This window comes from Melanotaenia boesemani, chromosome 15 (genome assembly GCF_017639745.1).
Source record: "Melanotaenia boesemani isolate fMelBoe1 chromosome 15, fMelBoe1.pri, whole genome shotgun sequence".
NCBI classification, from domain to species: Eukaryota; Metazoa; Chordata; class Actinopteri; order Atheriniformes; family Melanotaeniidae; genus Melanotaenia; species Melanotaenia boesemani.
Window position 1 is genome coordinate 2,353,794 of NC_055696.1, and position 23,989 is coordinate 2,377,782.

General features: G+C 40.1%; 2 protein-coding genes across 4 annotated transcripts in view; both read right to left on the reverse strand.

Moving 5' to 3' along the window:
- Positions 1–553: 553 nt before the first annotated feature.
- ints2 (integrator complex subunit 2) lies at positions 554–19,839 on the reverse strand. The gene is made up of 25 exons (XM_042008646.1): positions 19,508–19,839; positions 18,341–18,650; positions 18,076–18,214; positions 17,432–17,534; positions 14,787–14,900; positions 13,828–13,958; positions 10,635–10,805; positions 9,562–9,782; positions 9,274–9,399; positions 8,982–9,053; positions 8,574–8,688; positions 8,019–8,087; positions 7,098–7,232; positions 6,527–6,703; positions 5,915–6,029; positions 5,135–5,239; positions 4,847–5,011; positions 4,545–4,746; positions 3,518–3,643; positions 3,170–3,371; positions 2,761–3,042; positions 2,265–2,372; positions 1,953–2,058; positions 1,502–1,678; positions 554–1,212 (listed from the first exon to the last, which is right to left on the reverse strand). The coding sequence occupies exons 2-25, from the start codon at positions 18,631–18,633 to the stop codon at positions 1,031–1,033; spliced, it is 3,636 nt and encodes a 1,211-aa protein (XP_041864580.1). The 5' UTR covers positions 18,634–18,650; positions 19,508–19,839; the 3' UTR covers positions 554–1,030.
- A 1,165-nt stretch (positions 19,840–21,004) lies between these two features.
- Positions 21,005–23,989, reverse strand: part of med13a (mediator complex subunit 13a) — a 65,336-nt gene continuing 62,351 nt past the window's right edge. For all 3 annotated transcript variants that reach the window (XM_042008052.1, XM_042008053.1, XM_042008051.1), the window contains 3 exons: positions 23,781–23,945; positions 22,438–22,538; positions 21,005–22,168 (listed from right to left, as the gene is read on the reverse strand). In XM_042008052.1, coding sequence (XP_041863986.1) covers positions 22,036–22,168; positions 22,438–22,538; positions 23,781–23,945 — 399 coding nt within the window. In that variant the 3' untranslated portion in view covers positions 21,005–22,035. The remainder of the gene's footprint in view (positions 22,169–22,437; positions 22,539–23,780; positions 23,946–23,989) is intronic.

Here is a 23,989-nt window from a genome sequence, read left to right on the forward strand (position 1 = left end):
ATCAGCAACTTTAATCTTTTCTACATGGAAATGATTTTAACACTGAATAGGTTCAAACTGAACACACCGAATATTAAAAATGGATTTTGAGTCAAAAATTTAACTCAATCATATTTAAACTTTGTCAATTCAAAGCCATGTGGAATTAAATTATGGAGAATTTAAAATACAAACTGTGTTTTGCCTGTCAAAACTTTCTATTTGAATAAATTATCTGGTACTTACATTAAGGATAAAATTAGCTGCAGTATTTACAGGCCTGAAATGTACTGCCTTCAGTGTGAGGTGGAGTAAATGTCATGGTGAAGGTGAGGGATGACTGACAGTCATCAGTTGTCGGCTCCGACCACACAGTGGGAAGCTGAGTGAAGAAAACCATGAAACTGTCGTCTCTCACATTCAGAGAGGAAGCTTTTCATCTGGACAGCTGCATCACAGCTGCCAGCTGTGGTTTCTTTGATGGGTCAGGAGTCTGAGGACCACATGGAGGAGTGTCACTGAGCGATCCAGAGGGAATACTTTAAAGAAAAGCCACCAGTATGAGTACCCCATGAGTCAAATATTTCCAATGTTTTATTACAAACAAATACAGTACAAAAGTAAAAGCAAAACTTTCATTTTAGCACTTTAAAGCAAAAGTTACAAGAGTCACAAATTAGAAAAATAAGCTTTTCATGTTCAAAAATTTCAACCTATTCTTTATTTTAGTGCTTTGTACAACTTGTGAAAGAGCAGTTTCACACATCTTCTAAGTACAATCCAAATAATGACATACTTAGTTTCACACAAAAAGCTTTAGTCCAGACTGAGCTGACTAGAATGGATATGGTGACCCATGTGGCACAGAATGAGAGGAAGCTACGACCTGTCATTACCTGAAGGCCCTTAACAAAGGCGACAGTAGAGTCTGTTTGTTGCAGCTGATTGATTTCTGTTGACAGGAGCCCTCTTAACCGCATCTTTCAGAGGCAGTGTTTGAGGTTGTTGGTTAAAGTGAAATCCCTCTGCTCCCAAATAAAACATGTCTGCTCTATAGTCCGTGAAGTGTGGAGCTGATAATGTCCATGAAGGTGGCTTCGATGCAGTAACAGAGCTGGACATCGGGGTCAGCTCCACCCAACTCCTCTGCTGTCTTGTGGGGTAAAGTCGGCTTTGAGGAGCCCCCCCCTGGAAGCACAGCCTCCTGAGGTTTCTGTTTCAGATTCTGCAGACCTAAAAAAAATTAAATAAAAAGATGCTTGTGTTGTCTGTCTTTTTCTTAACTATAAGATTTTATAATTTGATGAAAGATGAAATATTCTTGATATTTGTGGACTTAGAATAAGCTTATATGATGTAATGAGAGACTTTACATCCAATCTCAAAGCTACAGTAGATTCCTAAACGTGTGATGATCCAAACAACGAAAGAAAACTTGTGAATGTAAGCCAATGAATAAAAATACCTTAATATTACCAGATCTCAAATTACTGTCCAACCAAAAATGATAAAATGTACTTACGAGCGATGAGAGGGTCGATGTCCCTGGCTTTGGTGGCCACATCAGAAGCACAAACCTGGCCCACTTGTACCAACAGAGCTGCCACATCGTCATAGAGCGGAGGGAAAGCCTGGCAGAAAGCCACCAGACACGGAAGAGTTGGCATGAAGAAGGAGAAACGCTTGGCACGAGTCAGCACTATAAAACAGAACACAAACATACTTAGAATACACACACGAGCTGTGCAAACATGAGGTACTTGTGTAATAGTCTAGTGCATGGTGCTGCACTATCAGATGAAGGCCAGATGGTGGCATCGAACTACAGCAAAAAAACCTTTGGACAAACTGTGCAAAGCTGAACTGTGATGTACTGTGTTTTCTGGGAGCATATCTAATAATTTGGAAGCAAAAGCAACAACTAAGACTGTGAATCTAACAAGATGTAAGTATGAGGAAAGATGCTTGCTGACCTGTCAGGAGAGTGCCCATGACACTAATGGCCAACCTGGCCACGCTCAGGGATTTGGGTAAGGCATACTGGGTGCACAGGTATGAGAGCAACTGAATGGCAAAGATCTGTGAGGACAAGCACAATGACATGAGCTGCAAGTCTGACACCAATTATTTATTTAGCAAAGAAGCATATATGCAGTGAGGAGCCCCCAGCAGAACTCTTGAATAAATAAAAAAATAAGCACAGCAATGTAAGAGATGCCCTAGCTTAATACATGATAGGATTTAATACCAAAAAAGAGAGGGGAGGGAAAGTCTGAAAGCCTCACCTGCTTCTCCAGCTGGGGCTGGGCCAGCAGCTCTGGGATGAAGTCCAGACAGATATGGATGGAGGGGATGCCTGCTACAGTTAGATGCAGCAGAGCCTGAGGGTAACCCTGACAGAAAAGTAAAGAAAAGGAATTAGTAGCTTATAAAATAACTTCAAGGATACTTTAATAGATCATTTATTTAAGTGGTCATTTACAAACACGAGTACAATCTGACATTTGTGTGAGTGGATGCAAGCACACAGCAGCTTGTGCTTAGCGGTGTGGATAACGGTGGATTAGTCTAACAGGACGGATTGGTTTGACGAAGTCCACCATATGGCTGTCTGATACTTCTAGAAAAGCTGCAATCACTTATTACTTGATGCTGTGGCAGAATGTGATGACTAATGCAGTCAACATGACTTTTTTCTTCAAGGAGAAGTTAAAATATTTTCTTTTTAAAGGGAGATGATGCAGTAAAGTGGGAATGACAAAATGCATCTATTGTATTTACCTGAAAGTGAACCAACTTGGCAATGTTGGGGTCAGCAATGAACATCTGATGCAGCAGACAGCAGATGAGACACCGCACCTCCCGTAAGTCGCTCAGCAGGCCTCCCTCTGGTTCAGGGTCCTCTACGACCCCCCGGGCTGCCGGCCCCATGCTTTCCTGCTTTGATTTCCCTGGCATGGGGCTCTGAATCCTCTTCAAAAGACTCTCTGTGGTGGCTCCCAGATGCTGCTCATCTGAGGTTGGCAAACAAATCTCCAGGAGAATCTGAACTGCTGCACTGTCCTGGAGTTCAACAGACACAAGTTTCCAAGTTTGTTACTTGATGAAATATTTACTAAAATCCTGTGGACTGAAGATACAGTCAATAGTCTTCCACAAGCTTGTGAATATTGGTTAGTGGTTAAAATACCTGCGCAGCTAGAAGGGCATTCTTCAGCTCCTCCCTGGTGACCTCAGGTGTATCCGGCTGTCCCGGCACCCCCAGGTTTGAAACAGTCTGACTTTGCCGATCAAAGTCAGCCGTCTCCTTCAGGTGGCACTGTAGGTGGGCTTTTGAGGCCAGCAGGTAGCCATTGAGCATGTGTAGGACAATGTCCATCAAAGGAGGACACCTGGATACAACAACAACAAAATCAGTGAAATGGTCATTGACAAATATGTGGAGATTTACACATTAGTCTAATTTCCATCAGTCTGTATTTCCACTATTTGTTGTCTTTATCAGCCTTTTCAGAATGTGAACTGGACCAGTATTTACCTGTACACCCTCTGATCACAGCGCAGAACAATCAGAGGATCAACCATCAGGTCATTCTGAGTGTACCTCTGCTGCCGAAGCAGCTTAGCTGAAGGCTGGAGGGCGTTTACTGTCATAACCCACAACCTGCAGCACAAACACATTGGAAGCAACTTTTACTCTTATCACATCAAATTTAATGGAGCCAGAGATTTACACTTATCAGTCTATTTTTCTTCCTTGTTAACAGTTTTATTCCAAAAGTATAAGCACAATGTAAGGGCCACTTCTGTATCAACTGTATTAATTTTGGTACTTAATTTACTGCATTTCACCCTCAATCCCTCTTATCAGACCAATGTTGATCTCTGAACAGAAGGTACTCTTAGAGCTCTAAGCCTTCAGGCAGCCTGCATAGTCACATCAGTCAGTGGATCTATGTGAAATCTGACACGGCTGCCCTCCTAGACTCTTCACGGCTGCTATCGCCTTCCTCTCTGCAACACTCAACATAGGAGAGGAAGCAAGGATGAGACGAAAGAGGGTAAAGGGGGCAACAATCCCTTACATTTACAGAGCCTTTTTCTTCTAAGCTCCTCTTGTTACAGGCCGCTTTTAGATCAGTAGTATGTCTGCTCGTAGCTTAAGGTAACTGTGCTCCCTCAGGCCTTGTGGCACTGAGGGTAACCCTCGTCTCTCAGAAGACTTCACACAAGCTGACACAGTTACTTTGCTCAACAGTTTTTTAACTATTCATACAATAATCAAGCAGCCTTCAGTTAATGGCAACAACTCCTACTGTAAACATTTTACCTTTTACTAGAAACAACTAGAGATACCAATAGCACAAAAGGGGAGAAGTCAAGGGAAATATCCCAAATTGTAGTTAATTAGATATCTTTTAGGGTAATTCAGATTTCCCTACAATCAAGTGATGCCAATAATCCATTAAAACAGACATGATCTAAAATGATGAAAATGTAAAACTTGCTCTCTTGTAAAAGCAACGCTATCGCTCCAGACGATCAGTTATGTTCAAAGCCTGTACCTGCGGGGCATCACAGTGTTGAGACCCATCCAGAGCTTGTTGAGGGTCTGCAGTATGCGGCGGGGCACAGCAGGCTCCAGCAGCAGAGCCATGCTGGCTGTGAGGGCCTCTGCATAAGGGATCAGGTCTCCCGGTGATAGCAGTGTTAAATGCTCCAGGATCTGCATGAGCCTGGGGCTGCTGGATGGCAACTTCTGGAAGGCTTGGGGGTGGTGGGGAGAGACTTCGTCTTAGAATTCCAGAGCATCTTGTATTTCTTTCCCAGTGAGACATTTCTGCCTCATTATTCACAGCTTGCTTACCCTGGTGAAGTTGGTTCTGAGTGTATCTACAAGTATTGGTGGGAAGCATCATCCTCCTCAGCAGGGGCAGGGTACCAGTCACCTCCTCCTCACACACCCAATCCTCCACAAGACACAGGTGGGGGTAGTTGGTGGCAAGAAGTCTCAGCAAGGCAGAGTGCAGACCTGAAATCAGCCACGAGTTTCTTTGGTTTACTATCCAAAATAATTAAGCTTTGAGATAGATGTTCATTGTTCTTATCGTGCATATAGTATAACAAACATGGTTGTAGACATTTCTGTCCTCACCCCCCAGCTCCTGCTGCAGCCCCTGGGCCTGGGTAACCAGGTATTTAATGGGTATCTGGTCCATCAAAGCTGCTGAGTAGGACTTTGGCTTCCTCTGCATCAGTGCTTAAAAACACAAGTGAATGAAGCGCAGATGGTAAAACAGTGAACAGAGCGAGTACATGAAGCAGAAGGAGGACAAGTGTTTTATATGGTTGTGTAAGGACACCAGTGCCACTGTGCCAATGCGTTAAGGAAACGCAGAAGTGATTTTTCATTGATGTGGGTTCATTACCACTGCTGATGGGCTTCATTACTCCCTCCTTGAAGGCTGTGGGATCACTTGGGTAAACAAAGCAATTAAAAAGATGAGCATAAACTCTCACATAAATCTGGCCTAATGAAGGGCAAGAGGAGAGTTCGCTGTGTTAGACAATAAACACTGACTAGCCTAACTGTTAATGCTCAATCTAACCTAAGCCTGTCCTAGTAAGCTTTGCTCCTGCAGCACATTGTGCTTGGCTCTTTGTCAGCCATCCATTCATTCTCTATGAAGCAGCCAACATTCAGTGCCAAGAGAGAAAAAGATGAATGGCTGCCGATCCAGAGTGAGAGTGTCTCCTGCAACTTAACAGAGGACAAAAGCTTCCTTTCTTTTCTTGCTGTCAAGAGCTGTCAAAGCATTCTTTGGAGAAGCAAATAACAATGCTTGTACTTAAAAGTGGCAAAGACAGAGAGAATAAGCAGTGTCACTGGGTCGTGTTTTTGTTGGGATGCAGCTGGCAGTTATCTTATACGTACCCAGCTGTTTAGTGCTAGCCAGCAGGTTCTCTTCAAAAGACAGGATGTAGTAAAGGATCAGTAGCTGTGTGGTGATGGAATAGCGCTGTCGTCCTCCTCGACTACTGTCCCCTTGCTAAGCAAGAGAGAGGCAAAAATAATGATGGTTCAAAGGCTGTCAGCACAAGGCAACTAAGCATAATCACTGAATTTAAGGATGATTACTTGAGAAATGGTTCTCTAAATCAGAATTTCATTTCATAACCAACTCCATCTTGAAAATAGGACTTAAATTTTGTGTAAACACAATTTAAACCTTTGATTTGATTGTTGTGTTGTAGCAGTAACTCACTGGTTATATGATGTTAAACATCCATAATGCTTTACAGGTTAAAACATTCACTCAGTCTGTACAAATTTAGGGAAGAACAGGAATAAAGTAGTGTGTGGTTGCTGAGTTCTATCTATAAAAATTAAATCAACAAAGCAGAACAGTTTCAAGATGGTTTCATTTCCCAGAGGGCTGAGGTAAAAAGATTTTTAGAAAATGTCACTGAGATAAGAGGAACCTGGATCATCGCAGTGTGAATGTGGAAAAGGAAGAGCAAAGTGGAAGACTGTGGAATGACTCACCCCTGCAGAGCTCTGGAAGACGCTGAGGATCTCCTGCTCAGTGATAGGCTGATTAGTAGCTTCAGGGTTGGCTTTGGATGCTGGAGTTAGGATGGAGTTGATGTAGGCATCAATAAGAGGAATCAGTTGGGTGTGGATGGGTGTGGTTGTCTCACAGAGTTGACGATAGATCCAGTCCTGGAAGATTCACACATGGAAAGCAACACAATGAAAGAGTCTGATTTAGATAAATACACTTAGTTAAGAGCACGGAAGCTCAGGTGAATAAGTAAATATACCAGCTATTGAGTTGATTGCGGTACTTTCTGGGGGGCAGTTTCGTCATTTTGCTTAAATAATTTAATGGCCTGCCTACTTAATAATTCAACTCAGTAAATAATGCATCTCAAACTGTGAAGAAACAGGAAGTAGTCATTTAATTCCTAATCCCTTTAAAATAAAATAAAATAATCACATTATATAAAATAAAACACTTTAAATAACTTAACATTTAAAATAAAATAAAATAAAATAAAATATCCTTCTATATTTTAGCAAAGAAACTGTGAAATCATTATAGTGCACGTCGTACCTTAATGGACACTTTGTGCTTGGTGAAGGCACGGCTCCGAAGCAGCTGGTAAATACAGTGAATGGGGAGAAATCCTGTGATGTTGGCACTTAAGTTGTTGGTCACTGCAACCCGAACCGCATGGGCTGTAACCACCTGTACAGCAGGAGTTATAGGCTCATTAGCAATGCAGCAACAATGGAAAATATCTGGAAATGGTTAATGGAAAGAGATCAGCATATGTTTCTGTGCAGTTTGATGCCACTTCATGCCTCCGGTCAGTTACTTTCGTAGTATTAGTACTTTACTGATTCATTTATTAAAGTAACCTTCTGCATCTGTTAGTTGTTTTTTGCGAACTGTGTTTCTATCACTTCGGCAAGTTGTAGGCAAATTGTTTATGCATCTCCAGAATAAAGCTTGGTGATTAAATGACTTATCAAGGAAAACAAAATCATCAGCGCTAAGCGATTATTATGAGGCATTTCATCTTCAGACAATACTGACACTTTCTGTTAAATCTAAAATTTAACCAACATTTAAATCAACCAGGCAATAAATAATTATTAATTAAAATAATAATTGCCAAATAAAAAATAATTAATAGATTAGTAAATTAAAAGAACTGAAAGCTGCAAACTTACATAAATGTATTTAACTATGACAGCAGTTGGACTATCCCTCCTGCATCATTGTTAAACAGCCTGACTGTAACCACAGGGTGTGATAATGATTGCTGATAATGTCATTTATAAAACAAAACACTTCCCAAAAGTTTGTCTCTGAAAACAAGGCAAGTTTGGGTGATCAAAAAACCCATTAACTGATCTCTCAAAAATAAATAGTGACATGAGACATGATGAGGCCCACAATTAAATCCCAGATAATTACCAGGAAGTTAGTCACTGTGAGCAGAAAATGTACGTGAGACACGTCACGTACCTGCTCTGTGAAAATCTCCTGTGTGAAGATGGTCTTCATCTTGCTCAGAGAGCTGGGCTTGATGGCAATCTGTAAGAAGTTAAATGCCCCCAAGAATAAACAAATAAACAATGAAAAAGACTGACAGGGGTAGGCTTGCTGTGAGTGAAAACAACCTGCAGGCAGCAGCGCTGGCGTTTTGTAATTTGCTGCTTTCATATTTCATAAGAAAATTCTACATGGCAGGCACAGCACTCAATTGAAAGGATTGCCTTTGGGGTGGAAATAAACAGGCTCTAAATCCAATTACATTACACATCTTAGTAGAAAATACACTGAGACAGGAAAACTACTTAACACACAGGGTGTAAACAATAGTGCACTTAATAAGTAATAAAAGGGAAAATTGGCCACAGGGTATGAAGTGTCTTGCTAGATAAGTGTATGCTGCAAGTGTTTCATTAGTGATATGGTCTTTATATTCTCTGCAGCTGTAGTAGAGAAGTGGGGCTGATACCTGGTCAGCCAGACAAATGTATTGATCAATGTCTCCCTCCCTCCCACCCAGAACCTCACCTTCATCCCCAAAGTGGAGCACACCAGCTCAATAATGGAGCTGAGCTGGTTGCTATGGAAATACATGGCAACCAGTAATAGCATCTCTCCAAAAGAAGCAGACACGCCTGCAGCACTGTGAGGAGGAAGGCACACACATGCAAGAGAGGCAGTTCAGGAAAGACATTAAAGCTCATTGATAATCCAGCATCTCACAAAACACATTTTCAACAAACTGATTACAATGTTTGGAGACAAACAACCCACACCGTCCATCAGCATGTGGCTCTTTAGCTAACGCTCAAGTCTGACTGACAGCACTTAAGATCCCTGAATATTTGTGATTTATGGCCTAAAGCAACAACAAATATGCACACATTCATGTAACCTGTGATTCATTATTTATAAAAATCAGATTTTTTTCCCCACCTCTCAAAGTATTCCTCCTCTTTTATCATCCAGCTGAGCCACATGACCATCAGCTGTTCTTGTTCTGGAGTGCTGCACAAACACACAGAAGATTCCTCAATTTACATATGAAAAGATAAAATCTTTCAAATGCCACAAGACACAGAGGGGGCTTTTGATAGTCGGCATACATCCTTAAGTAATCGAAATACAATACCACTGAGGGCCAGCTAGGCTTTGTGGTCTCAACTGTTTTGTGTCCTTAAAAAAACAAAAGCAATAACAAGCAGATAACAGGACAAGCTTTACGCACCTGACCAACGTGGGGAAGGCCAGCAGCTTGCAAAAGGACAGAGAAACGAAGCGAACCCCAGCAGGAGTGGCTGGAGGTCGGCTGGTCATCAGCTGCAACAGCTGCTCTGCCTCTTCATCTGTGGGTCTACAAAGTGAATTAAATGGAGGATATGAACTTTTTAAATTAAACTAGCAATTTAAAACATCTCAGAAAAACACAAGAGGAAAGAGCTGAATTTTAATCAAACAAAAAAAAAAGATAAATAAAATTAAGATCCTACAAATCAGGAATGTAAGTGCATCCTACCTGAGTCCTGCAATGCCCATAAGCGCGCAGTAAAGTCGGAGCAAAGCGCTGGCCTTCACCACATGCTCCTCCCTGAGGCCAGAGTACCCTGAGCTCCCTTCATCCTCCATGTTGTCATCATTGAGACAGTGGGTGCTGCGTGAGCGTGGCAGGATGGCGACCAACTCCAGCAGCAACTGTCTACGCATCTGCCACAGCACGGAGCTGCTTTCTCTCTTCCGCTGATAACACACAGAGAGAGAAAGGGAAGACAGGAGTTAAATGCAGTGCGTCCACACAGGTGATCACCTCAGACATAGTGGATAATTGGCTTTTTTCTCCCAAGACTTAAACAGTAGATTCATTTATTAATTGGCTGACATTCAATTTCTGGAAGTACTAACAGAATCTTACATTCATAAAATACAAAACAGATGAATCTAAAGGTGGATGAAACATTTCTCCATGTTTCAGAGGTGCATTTCCACTCAGCTCAAGGCTTTTTTCTCAGAGGGAAATACTGTAAATAATACAGTCAAAGGCAGAAAACTGCTGAAATATGAGCAGATAAAAAAGCACATGATCCCATCTATAGCTAGGATTGCATTTTAAATGTTAGCTTAAACTTGTGACATTTAATTCCGCAGCTCACAACACACAATGGAATAGAGGTGACATTAAAGAAAACCCACACTGGTACGCGGTGCTGAACCTTCATGACAGACGCTATGACACAACAAGTGGTTGCTTTTGTGTTTGATCTTTCAAATCTTATAATAAAGACACGTCAACATTTAAAGGACATTTTGGCAAGACCCCACTAAGTAAGGATTATATGCAGAAATTTCCTGCATGGTAAAGATAAAATAATAACTATTTAGTTATAATTGTCCATGTTGTAATTTACTTATGACTATTTCTATCATTTGTCTTTTACTGTAAAGCAGCTTGACTTTAGGTGCAATAAAATGTGCTCTCTCTATATAAAATAACCATTTTATGTGAAGCTGTCAGTCTTTGAGTCTAACTCAAGGCAATGTTGCTAACTAAAAAACATTAAGAACATCATATAAAGAGAACCCTCCACCCTTTACCTGTTGTCCGTTGCGAATGAACAAACTGAACCAGGTGCGCACTTTGCTGTTGGTACCCAGCAAGAGACCGCTGACATAAGACACAAGCGGACTGACTGCCTCATCCGCTGTATCTGGTTTGTAGTCCAAAGTAAGTGCCACTCCCAAACCAGGCAAGTGACACTCTTCCACCTGGGAAAACACACATTACACAAACATTATTATTTTTGGACAGATTTTTACGTGTAACCTCACAGGTGTGATCATTTCTGAGATCAAAAAGGTTACTGTGCACACAAATTGTTAAATACATGTGGGATTTAGAGACTTTTCAGTTTTTGATTTTCATCCAGATTTCACACAGTGCCACAAAGACATGGTGAGTTCAGGTGCTGGATGAAAGCTGGGTCACTGTGATTCTAATCAGATTTAAATGTTGTTTTCTTCCATATGCTTTCTGTTGGGCAGGTGGCCGGATGGATGGATGGGCACATGTATGCACCCATACAGTAAAGGCAGATTTATACTCGCACGGCGTCTGCGTGCGGTGGGCTACGGTATACCTGATGCTGGTGAGTGTGCGCTCGTACACGGGCGTAGGGGGTATGCGTTGTTTTGGTGTCGTGTTGCAGTTTCTCCTCCTAATCTGAAGGTGGCAGCAGGGGCGGTATCGCCCAGTAAACTCACCAGGTCAGAGTTGGCGGTTACTACACAAATTCAGCGAGAGAACCAGAAATCTGGAAACTTGTAGTTTCAAACTGACCAATCATACGGGAGTATATCCGCATAACCGTCTGGGTAGCAGGGGTGCACATCAGGTCTGGAAGTGGTGCATGTTGGATCTATGCAGCGCCTACAGCGGTGATACAGACGCCTTAAGACAGTCCCTCAAATGTCTGCAGCTGGTTCGTCACAGCACATAACCCGTTCTGGCTTCACCACAATGGCTGTCTACACACTTGTGAATTTTTCTTTCTATGGAGCATGTATTAACATAGCTACCAGTTGTACTAATAAATTTATCTTTAGATTTACACCATCAGTGTTTGCTATACATAAGCAATATAATGAGTGAAGTTAGTGGGAAAACATCATTTATGCATCCCTCTGATGCCCTTTAATGTTAAATCACATTTTACATATTCTAGTAATGTTCATCATTTAACTTTTTACCTCCTCTCTGCATTCATATCGCTCCTTCTTAAATGCGTCTCAGCACGCAGGAGATGGAGTGATGAACGCTCGTTCTGTTAGCTAATGCTATGCTAGGTTGGTATAACCACAGTAATGTTATTGCTAACATAAACAAACTTAAGTTAGGTTAGCAATTTTTAGGTTAGGTTTAGGTTTTAGGTTAGCAATGCAACCTAAATGAGAAGCATGACCGACGAAAACAAAGCACGGGTCTCTATCAGTACAGAAGGCAAACAGAGTTAAAGTGAAACTAGAGACATGTGGAGTTATTCTTAATTTCACAATATCGTTATCAGAGTACCTGCCGTAGTACTGTTGTGTAGTGCTGCCTGGCTCTAGCTGCTGCAGGAGTTAGCAGCGAGGACTGAGGATTGAATGGAGTTAGAGCTCCATCTAGTGGACAAACGGCGCAACGACATCAACGTATTTACTGTTTTATGATAAATTAAGAATATGATCGGCGTTTAATCGGGAAAACTTCGACTGATCATGGTTATTTTAAAAAGGGCTATAATCGGCCGATTCAATCAGCTAGCTGATCAATCGGTTGGGCTCTAACTGTTATACCCCTGCTTGGTCCCTCAGGTCAGTTGATCAGCTGTTCTGGTTTCCAGACTCAAAGCAGAAGCTTAAAGAGGACAACGTCTTCTCTGTCAACGACTCTAAACTATAGAATAATTTATCTTTACCCACCGTCTCCTCATGATCCATTTGTGAAAACCGTTTTAAAGGCTGCTTTTACTCATTGGCCTTTAACTCAATTTTAAACTTGATCTCTTTTTTGTTTGGAAATGATTTTACCTGTTTAATATTTGTATGTTTTGTATTAAATTTGAATTGTTTTTAGTTGTACAGAAATTTGCTTCAGCTGTGACTGCTGTTAAAGCCCTTTAAAAATAAATTGACTGATAGATGCACACAGCAATTAATATAATAAGACAAAATAAACTGGGCAGATTTTCATTTTGCACTGGCCCAAAAACAAACAAAAAACAAATATTTCACTATCTGGATCCCAGTTTACACCATAACTCTATGGGTTTATAGCATCCTATGCTGAGTGACCATGCATGTTATCACCTCCTCTGTCTGTTGTCTGGGATCAGGAAAGAAGCAAAGCCATGTTAACAAACACTAGATATCTACAGTTATGCTGATCAATCTATGAAACACTCGTTGCTGAGAAATTTTCAACACAGCATCACGTCAACTCAAGCCCTACTGTCCAAGCACTTCACGTAAGAGTCCTGCTGATGCATCAGTCCACAAGGCAATGAATTTCCACAAAATCCTGGGGCCTTGCACAATAAATGACCTAGTGTTGTAACCTCTTTGAGAGAAGGAAGGAAGTAAGAAGACAAATTTCTCCCCTCAGGGTTAGCAGCACAAAGTGTATTGCAGCATAAATCAGTAAAGAGAAAAATCCTTTTTACCAACCTTCATGATGTGAGTCAATCTTGGTAGAGAAAAAAAGCTGATGGCACAATAGAGCCCATTAATCGATAATTGTACGAGAGTGAAAAGAAATGACTCCACCATCTTCGGGTGTGATATAAAGCAGAAGAACTATCTTGATTTCCAAAATCATATATTGGCTTTTAACTCTTAATATTATAATAGTGTGATACAGAGATGGAAAAGCAACGCTGCAAAGCTTTAAATTAATTTGTCATTAAGAAAAGCTGCAGAGCCACTTTAACAGTAAATAATTACTCTGAGATAATTAAGTCATGACCCTGCAATACAAACGTTTCTTCTTTTAATCATTTCACAGCAAAGGAGGTGTTGAAAAAAGTACTAACACGTATTCATTTAATTTACACATGAGAAATGTAGGTAAAAACATGGTAGCAGAATAGCTGTGGCACAAATGCACCTTCAGTGGAAAGAGAGACACCTCCAACATAATAAAGAGAATCCATCCCCAGAATAAATCCTGTTTTTCTTAAAGACGCTGCAGATTATGCACAACTCTGGCCTTAGGCAGGATCCTCGCAATTATATTAACAGTGCAACTCACCACCATGGCTCTGATGTTGAGAGCTTGGGAAGGGTTCATCTGACAGAGCTGCCTGAGGGCTTCAGTCCTGCGCCGACCACCCGCACTTTCCTCATCCTGACGCTCTCCATTCTTGATCAGGCCTCTGCAAACTGCAGTGAAAGATTTAACACCCATTTTAACCCCCGGAGGACACTCACAGGTATTTTACATGTTGATCCCTGAAAGTATGATTTGCAGGCTACCATCTACATCCTCAGTGAAAACAAACTTTATGTACACCATTGACGGTGACACAGTGGTTCCCTACCATTTTCAGCAAAGGAGCAACTCATTTTATCTCCACTTCCTCACAGCTGAACGTTTAACAAGCAAAACGCTTTAGGTGGTAAGATTATGGTAAGTTCTGAAATTATACACCTCTATTACTTTTAACATTTTATAATGCAATAAAAAAAATTAAATTAAGTCAGTGGTGTTGAAAATGCCTTGATGTTTCCCCACATTTCAATCCAAGGAAACAAAGTCTCATCTGGGAACAAAACCAAAAGGATTTCTTGATGTTGACTGCTACGCTACACACAAATACGCAACTGACTTTGCTCTGACCCTGTGCGATAAGGAGGCACTGGAGACAACAGGCACTCTACACACACATACACACACAGAGTACTCTGTGTGAATCAGAAACAAGAATGTTAATCATCAAAGGCACACACCCTTGAGCCGGTGACATGAGGATAATTAAGAGGAAAAATTGATAAAAGCTTTGTAAAAAAAGCTAAAACATAAGACAGCACTTCAATAACTTTCTGATCATAATAAAGTCATCGTAGTAAGTTTGTGATGGAAGGTTTAGTCAAGTCCTGTCCCAGCAACAGCAGGCACTCTGACTAACCTTTAGTAACGGCAAATAACCGGCACTTTCTCTTACACTATCTGCTGACAGCCTGCACATTGTTGGAAGGCAGATAAATTACCTTCACTGAAGCTGTCAGGCACGTTGGCAACCAGTAAACACAGAAACCAGTCACCGTTGCGGACATGAAGCAAAGCCTCCGCCACGTCCACGATGGGCAGCAAGGAAGGCAGCTCTACAACGGGAACAAAGATGTGAGACAATCAGTAAATGACCTAAACTCATCATTTTTAACACGGTTTCACAAAAACTTTACCTGCGTTTTTCCTCATCAACGCTTCATCTGCAGCTGAATATGGCCTGGCATGTAGTAGGACTGCACAATTAAGGCCAAAATTAAAATCACTACGATTCTGAACAATACTGAGATCTTTTTTTTTTTTTCGTGATTATTAATAGATTTTCGTGAAAGAAAAAAACAAATCTTTTGCCCTGTCACATAAAAATATATACATTAGGGCTAAAATATATATTAGGCCTATCAAACGTTACATTAACGCGTTAACAGCGGTAACCAATTTATGTGATTAATCGAATTAATATTTTCAACACAATAAACGCATGTGTGACATGGCGAGCCCTTACATCCGTCATTTCTCTGTTATGACGGCGGGACGTGGAGAGACCAGATGAGCCGTAACTCCACTTTTCCTGCATTCTTTTTTAAACTTATCCTGCAGCAACGTGTCTGATCTAGCAGCTCTCTGGTCGTCTCTGTGCAGCAGCTGCTTCCTCCTCCTCTCATGTTATTCTGTGAATCATGATGGCTGTAGGTGATCAGCTGATCGGCTTTTCTCTCTCGCTGCGTGTGTTCATGGTTCAGCTGGAAAGGACGGCTTTATGTGCACCAGCTCGATTTGTTAATGCAATACAGTAAAAACAAGCAAATTTCAGGAAGTCACGAATGGTGATTAATCATGATTAATTTGTAAACTGTGATTAATTTGATTAAAAATTGTAATAATTTGACAGCCCTAAATTTTTATTTATATATATATATATACATATATCCTACATGACTGTTTTTATTCACCTAATTTTATCGATCTTTAGAAAAAGGAAAAAAAGACAAAAAACAAACCCTGGAAGCTGTTTTTCACCGAGCTGACAGACACGTATCTTGGGATTATGAAGTTCACGATAACACTGTCAACAACCACTTGTGGTAAATGACCTGTACAGTATATGTGAACGTGAGCAACTTTGTTTTTAACTGGATTGTAATAACGTAGGCTTTTACTTTGATGTTGTCACACAAAGATGACCGTTGGGAGAATGTGCAGAGAACCCAGGCCCATTTCCCAGGATTAAAATTGTGTTCCTGTTCCAGTTTTATGTCTCTTCGTATGTGCATGCATACCAGACAAGGAATCAATATAAGGTCTTCTCAACATTTTCTTTTCTGGCAGCAGGCCAGAACATGTAAAGGAAGCTGTACCTGTGAGCAAAGTCAGCACCATGATCCTCAGATCAGCAAAACTAGGACAAGTTACATTTAGACAATAACAAGGACGGATGACTGCACTATGTAAGCCAGCATGTTGCTGATCATGAGCTCTTGGATAAGAACTGGTGACAATCGTGAGGAACCACAGTGGGTTTAAACAGCACTGACTGAAGTCTAAATGCTGTTTCCTTCTTTCTTTCCAATGAAAGAATTATTACAAAAATAATCTTTACAATGTGTGTTAGTGTAAATGAGTTTTCATTTTGCACAATTTCTCTGACTAATATATTAACATGCCAAGTAGAAGTCCTTTTAGAAGTTTTTCTCCTGTCACATAAACATGCTCCCTACTGACTGACTCCTTAACACAAAAATCTAAATTCCTAACCACGACCGATCAATACAACCATTAGTACAAACTTTTAATGGACATTTGTTCCTGCAGACGATGAATTTTACTGTCACTGCATCAAGTGAGAAACGTCTTATTTTTTTAACTGTGTAACCGTCATTACAGACGCACCAGAAGAATTTCACGGCCAATAATCATAAATATTTATCAGTTTATTTTGACCAGCACAGACACAGCTAATGATTTTCATTTTTTATTGTTAATGCAAAATGTGATGCCTTTTCAGCAAATATGTCCACGGTACCAAAATTATTTCAATAAATTCTCAAGCTCTATTATTTACATGCTAATGTTTTAACTTAAACTGCCTTTAATGACCCTTTGCAGTGTCATCGTACTCATTACCGGATAGGTACTGAGAAGAGATGCAGCCAAATAAGCTAAACTGTTCATACAAAGATCTCTGTACCTCAAAACATGTTCATTAAATAACTTTACTGTCGAACAATTGAAATCAGTGCCTCATATCTTGAACATTTAATATGTGGACTCATAACTTGTGCAAATATTGCATATTTTACTGCACATGCTGTCCTAAAAATACTAAATATTATTATTCTATTAAACTATTTAATATTTCCCCCCTCTCCTTGTTTGCGTATGCTTACATGGCCAAGAGACATGTGTCCTATGAAGCCATGTTCCAAACTCCCTAAAGTGTGAAATCATCTTAATTGAAATTATTTCAGCATAAATTTTCAGCAACCCACAAAATCTGTCACCAGTAAACTTCAGTCCATTACCTTGAATAAGCACACCTGTGTGTAAAATCCACTCTGGTATCAAAAAAACTCCCATTTACAAAGCACCTCTAAATATAACTAATGGCAAGGGAGGAGCTGGGTACCTGCTTGTAAAATGCAGAGGACATCTGCCACCTCCTCCAAATACACCGGGCTTTCAAAGAGCTCAGAGGACTTTAAGAAAAACTCCCCATTGGAGTCTGCCACCTGGGAAACAAGGGAACAGAAAGAAGATTGCGTGGATCCATCACTTATGTCATCTTAATAGATGAAGATGAAGCTACAGAGAAATATCCAATTTCAGTCAATAAGACAGCAGCTGCCAGAAAATTGGGAGTAATTTCAGATACCAGCTTTTGACAAATGATTAAAGAAAGATATGCAATATTGTCTTTTTGCTTGTAGACCTGTTTCCACTGATATTTAATCATTCTTTCATTTATCGTTCCTGGTTTTATTCTTTGTCTCTTACTATTCGAGTACGCAGTGGATGTCTGTCCCACATTTCTACATTATCAAAAAGGCTGCAGCTCAGATTGAGGCTGGCATTAAACTTTTAAATCCACCATGTCTGTGGTCTTTTAGCAATAAATTATCAATGTTGGCTAAGCAGAGACACTATCTGTAAAAACTTTATCGAGCCGACTGTGAACAATGTAGGATAAAAAAATTTATTATCTTTTTTCGTTATTTTAAGAGACAAAAAACAATCTAAATGTCATGTAATTTCTTGAATTATGAAGTGTACCTTATTCATGATGGCCAGGAGTTCACTGAGAGTCAGACGGAGTCTCCTGAGGGGATCACTATGTTCAAACTCCAGGGTCAGGCCATGCTGTAGCTGCGACACCAGGATGCTTTCACCGTTGGAGCCACCAGCTTTGTGCCTGCCAGAAAAGACAAAACACTGTGTATACAGCCAAAAAGAATGTACGCATGACTGATATGATGGATGACCAAAAAAGTTGTCATCCTTTACCAAACACTGTCATTCTAAGGTAAGACAACTATACCTAAGCTGCTGCTCTTTCCGTGCATCCTGTTCCAAGGCATGAAAGTCCACAGATAAAAGTGCTACAATGGAGTTGACAGCTTCCACTCCAGAGAGCAGGCGGAGGATGAGCTTCTTGTCCTGTGCCCAGGACTGGCTCTGATCAGCAGGCGCACATAAAGCCATTCTTACCAGACAGGGGAGCAGGAGCCTCAGCTCTGGGTCACTTAGGGCACCCAGGCGCACCACATCCACCTTCTGCATGGCTTCAAAAGCATAAGAGCTGACAAACTGCAGCCCTGTGCTGTCTGCCATCTCTCTGTATCTCAACTCTGTGGGAAAAGGCAAAACAATCTGTGTAGAGAGCGCACCTGAACACTGGTCTGGGCTTGTCCTGACCCATTGTGCACTTACAGGTGAAACAAACAAAACAAAACAAAACAAAAAATAGGAATATTGTGCATAACAAATAAATGCTTGAACTTTCTCACTTTGCATATAATGAGCCTATATGATATTTATTTTACTTTTTAATGTTGAGTTACCGAAATAAATTATGTTTTGTGCCATTTTCTAATTTTTGGAGTTTTACATGTAAATGGTTATAGGAACACACACACACACACACACACACACACACACACACACACACAAAGCCAGGCACAGTTCAGATGACAGAGGATGTTTTTCGTTGTGTGGTATTAATATAAATTTATGCATTATTCAAGCTTAAGTTTACACAATATTTTAGCTCACAGACATGATATCTAAATTAATTTGGAAAAAAGGTGGAGTTGTTATAATCATGTTGCTAACAATATAAAAGCTGATTAACGTTTATGCAATTTATCACTGAATGTATTCACTATCGTCAACTTTAACTTATGTAAAACATATTTTACACAAGTCTAAAGACGCGTGGCAAATATTTATCTTTCGTGCTCAATGCAATTATTTAGTGCTTTAAAAAAACCATTTACACTAACCTCTTGGTGGTTTGTTGAAGCTAGCTACTAGCAGAGAGGAGCTAACACTGTTCCCATTGCTTTTTGAGCGATGCTACTAGCAGCTAATGCTAAGCTAAAGCTAAGCTAGCTTGAGGATAATACTTGTGTGCTATATGGCTCGTCTCTGCTGCATTAAAATTCAAATGTAAATACATTGTTGTTAAAGAAAAAAGTCCCCTTACCTCACTTATGGAAATTATTATGGGATTTTCAATTGAAATTTCACCATCAAGGCCTTCCGACCTCGGACTGTGTTGTGTACTGTCAGCCCAACGGTGTAAGTTACCGACAGAGCGCAGCCCTCCAGACTGAGCCAATTACAGACGAGCTCGTCCCAACTGATGCCGGTCGGTTGCTGGACAGTCTGAAGCGTTATATTTTAACGTCATATGTACTTAATTTCCCCCTTATAATAACTACAATGTGTAAAAGTGAGGTTAATTACACTCTCAATGAAGAGAGGAGCAACGGTGACTGTCAGTCAGGAGGCTGAACTACTCCTGCCTTCACTAGAGGCAGCGCTGTGATAAAACTTAGTCTGGCAACTGTTAATTCAGCAGCACGTGACGGCATGTTCGCGTCATTTTTAGGTACTTTTTTATTTATATATACATGGATTAAATAGTCGAACAGCTCAGTTTCTGCACCATCTTAATGCATGGAAAGTTGTGGATGACGTCATGCCTGATAAATTCGTGATTTATTTGCAAAATTATGCTTTAATTACAGAATATCACTATATCTTCAGTTGTCCTGAATACAGTTGGTTTTATGGTTTTTAAAGGCGGTCATAACTTCTTATTAACATATCTAGTCAGAAAAATGAGGTCAATGTCAATCTAGGACATTTTAAAAGGCACCAAAGGAAAAGAGGAGGATCTCTATGATCACAGGTTGCTTACACTGATGTCAAATGTAGAAAGTATCTCGAGAGAATTAAGGGTCAGCTGCATAAGCCTGTGACAATTTAAAAGATATCTTAGTTCCGTTATTATGTGGTTATTTCACTGCTTTCCCCTCTTGGGACTTAACTGTAGCAACACACGTGCAGATCTGGTGTAGAGGCAGATGTGAACTAATAACCATGATTCTCAAATAAGAATACATGGCAAAAATAAAATTTCTAAGGTTTATTAAATAATAAATGTATTTTTCTACACTCAAGAGACCACATACAATATGATGGTCAAATTTATCAAGCCAACAAATGCTGGCAAAAAAAAAAAAAAAAAAAAAAAGATAAAAAATGTCAGTTGATTTCCACTCAAAATGCATGTTTTCCTCCAAAAAGTAAAAATTCAGTGTCTTCTTCTATGAGCAAACACTGCATATACAACAGGCAGCCATCCACAGCTGGTTAAAGTTCATTTACACCACACATGTATTTTAAATGCAGAATAACTGGGATTGGTATAAATGCATCAATAACCAATAAGAAGTGGTTCCAGAGGAGCCAGACCACAGCCGATCAGTCAGGAGAGGTGCAGCAAACTAAAGGGATGTGCTGTAAAAGGACACAGCATGCCTGTCTTCTCATTTTCTCTCCTAAAAAAACAAAAAACAAACCTGAGGTCAGCTACTTCAAGAGATGCCAATAGCTCCTTCCACTCCTATCGGTGTCCTTGTTCAGTTGCACCTCACAGTCCCCTCCCCAAAGCAATAAACACAAGCACAGGAAAATCAGTTGACGCACTTTATTCCTAAAACAGAAGCCACACCACCAAATGCTGGCATGGCATTCATATATAATTATTTATATATATTGCCATTTGGTTTTTGTGTCTAAATGTGCGGTATAAAATACTATATACAACAATGTACCTCTTTATTTGAACACAGTGAAGTTCATTGCTGTACAAGTCCTCTGTAGCTACAGCTTTGCTGTAAGTCCTTCACGCTCAAAGGCATGAACATACAACATAATTCTCCACTCTAATTCTTCTGTACATCGTGACTATACAAATATTCTGTCTTCATTACAAAAAATAATACTCTAAAAGCAACCTACTGGGACTTTTTTTTATGAGAATTTTCCAGGTTGTTTTATTAAGACGGTTACATATATCTTAGACCAGTCGCTTTAAAGCAGGAAGGTGATATGAACCTTCTCCACATATATATATATATATATATATATATATTTATTTATATATATATATATATACATATATATATATATGTGTGTGTGTGTGTGTGTGTATAAGAAGTTAAGAAATAAGACAAATTATACATTTAAAAACTTACAATAAATAAGATAGATGCAGGCATTTTATTTGGATACTATTTCATCCAAAGCATTAAGAAATTTCATGTCTTAAAACCAAAGATCCATTCTTGAGTTAATTCCTTGATCAAAAATGTCCCTTTTCTTCCAATAACTTCACAGGTAGAGTTTCCGATACAGACTGGCAGGTGACAGTGCTGCCATGCTACATACCATGACAATCAAGCTGTCATTCTCTCACGTTCATTAACTGAAACTTTACTTCTGCTTCGCCCCTCTTCTTTATTCCCTAGTTGCTATATGAATGTCTTTAAATCACAGGGACAGGACTGTATCAGCCAGTAACAGCCACAGAGGAAAAGGGCCGGACAGGCTTTGAGAAACCATCCGATCCCATCTTGGTACAGGATCCAGCCCGATGAAATCAAACTTGCTTTCTCTTCTCTCAGATTTTCCCCTTCATCCCTTCCTGTAACAGGCTGCTGGTTACAACATGTTCATGATGAAGTTGTACATCTGGTTGAGCACCACGAAGTGAATGGGCAGACACGATCGCCGGTCCTGTGTGGCTGGGTCACACGTGAGCCAGGAGAGGGCGTTGTACTGCTCCAGCACAAATCTGATTTTAATACACAGAAAATTGGGTTATTTTTCAACTTAAATATAAACCAATCACCAATTCATGTGTTGAAACTGCCAAACAGTAAAAATTTAGTATGAAGTATGTCTTGTTTATTGTCAAATCTCTTGTGGAAAAAAAAAACAAAAAAAAACTTCAGTCTTAAATTAACTCGGTAAGTACAAATCTCTACCTGAAGACAGCGAGGGGGGAGGTAACGGTAATTTGTTCACTTGACTCAAGGAGGAGGGTGTTCTGGTGTTGTTTACCTGAGTACGTCTGAGGTCTGATTGGAGTCAAGGGGGTGGGAGTGTTTGCTATGCAGTAGTTCATCTGATTGCACTGAAGACACATGGAGGTGCAAAGAGGCCTGCAAGAGGGGGCACAGGGAGAGAGGTGTCAAACGCATTATAACGAAGCTATTAACCTTTTATTTAATCTCATCTAAATAATTACACATCTCTCCACTGCAGAGCATACCAGCAGCAAGTCTGTATCCAACTCTAGAAGCAGTAGATAAGGCTGCAAATCTTTTGTGTAATTATACACCAAGGTTCAATTGTACCTCACACAGGCGGTCAAACGCTACAGAAGAGGTTTGCATTTTACAAACAGCTTCCATCTTTAATACATGTTCACACACAAGTGTGGATTTCATGAGCTGCTGCACACTGGCCACAGGTGGTGGCTTTCAGGCAATCTGCAGAAACACTGCAAATGTTCTTTTTCAGATTAGCCAGGATGGATTACAATCTGTAGTAAGTAAGGTGTAATTATGTCCAAACTTTAAACCTTTAACCACCTGCTCTGTTTGGTAGAACACATTTTTCACACAATATTCAATTTAATTGAACATTTGTAGAAATAAACTTGCTTGACTCATCTCTACCTCTTGGTTTGGGTATGTAATACCTAGGGATGCACCAGTACCAGTATCAGGTTTTGGCCCGATACTGTGTGTATGGATGACTCATGCACACACAGTTAACCACTCAGTCGTCACACATGGCTCACACTCCTTACCAGTGCACTGTGATGGGCTTTATTAGTACTTGTATCTGTACTTGGTATCGGCAAGTATTCAAATGTAAGTACTTGTACTCTGAAAAATGTGGCATTGGTGCATCCCCAGTAATACCAAAAGTAAGTAGTTTTTATCCCAATACTGTTCCAAGTTTTTTTTTTTTTTACTATTTTTTACTGTTATCTCAACCATTTAACCAATTCAACCAATTCCTATTTTTCAAAGTAAATGAAGAAAATGCAAAAAAAAATATTTTTTGGTTTGAACTATAAAGGGTTGGAAATTCAAATATTTTTCATTTGCCTCAAGAAACATGCAACAGGTAAAACAAAACTCAGAAGAAGCAGCTCGTATGACTGGTTGTTGATATGTTGACTGATGGAGAAACTCATTTTAACTGGAACTGAAAATTATGCTCTGCTTTGATGGGTAGAATTAGGAAAAGCCAACAAATATTCATTTAACATTTAAAGAAGGGATTATTAAGTCTAACTTGTCTGCTGCAGTTGCCAAATATAGACCTTATGGATTTACTGAAGGCACCTGGTTAAAAGGGTATCAATAAAAACGGGTTTTAGACGGTGGTACCTTGAGGAAAAGCGGACATTGATTCTGAGCCTGCGGACAAGCTGACCAGAACCAGTCAGGTAGAGGGCCGGCCTTCGCCGTGGAGACAAAGTAGCCAAGCGCCAGAGGCTGCTGCAGGAGGTTAGGAACCTCTTCATGAGACTCCATCCGGTCTGTGCTCTGGCCCTGAAACAAGTGTACTCTCAGTATTAGTTTAGTTGGAATTCATC

Coding starts and splice junctions, on each gene's coding strand:
- ints2 (XM_042008646.1), bottom strand. CDS start 18,633: ATGGCAGACAGCACAGGGCTGCAGTTTGTCAGCTCTTATGCTTTTGAA. Junction 9,783..10,634: donor TCATTCGCAACGGACAACAG/GTAAAGGGTGGA, acceptor GTGTGTTATCAG/CGGAAGAGAGAAAGCAGCTC. Junction 3,372..3,517: donor TGTGATCAGAGGGTGTACAG/GTAAATACTGGT, acceptor TGTTGTATCCAG/GTGTCCTCCTTTGATGGACA.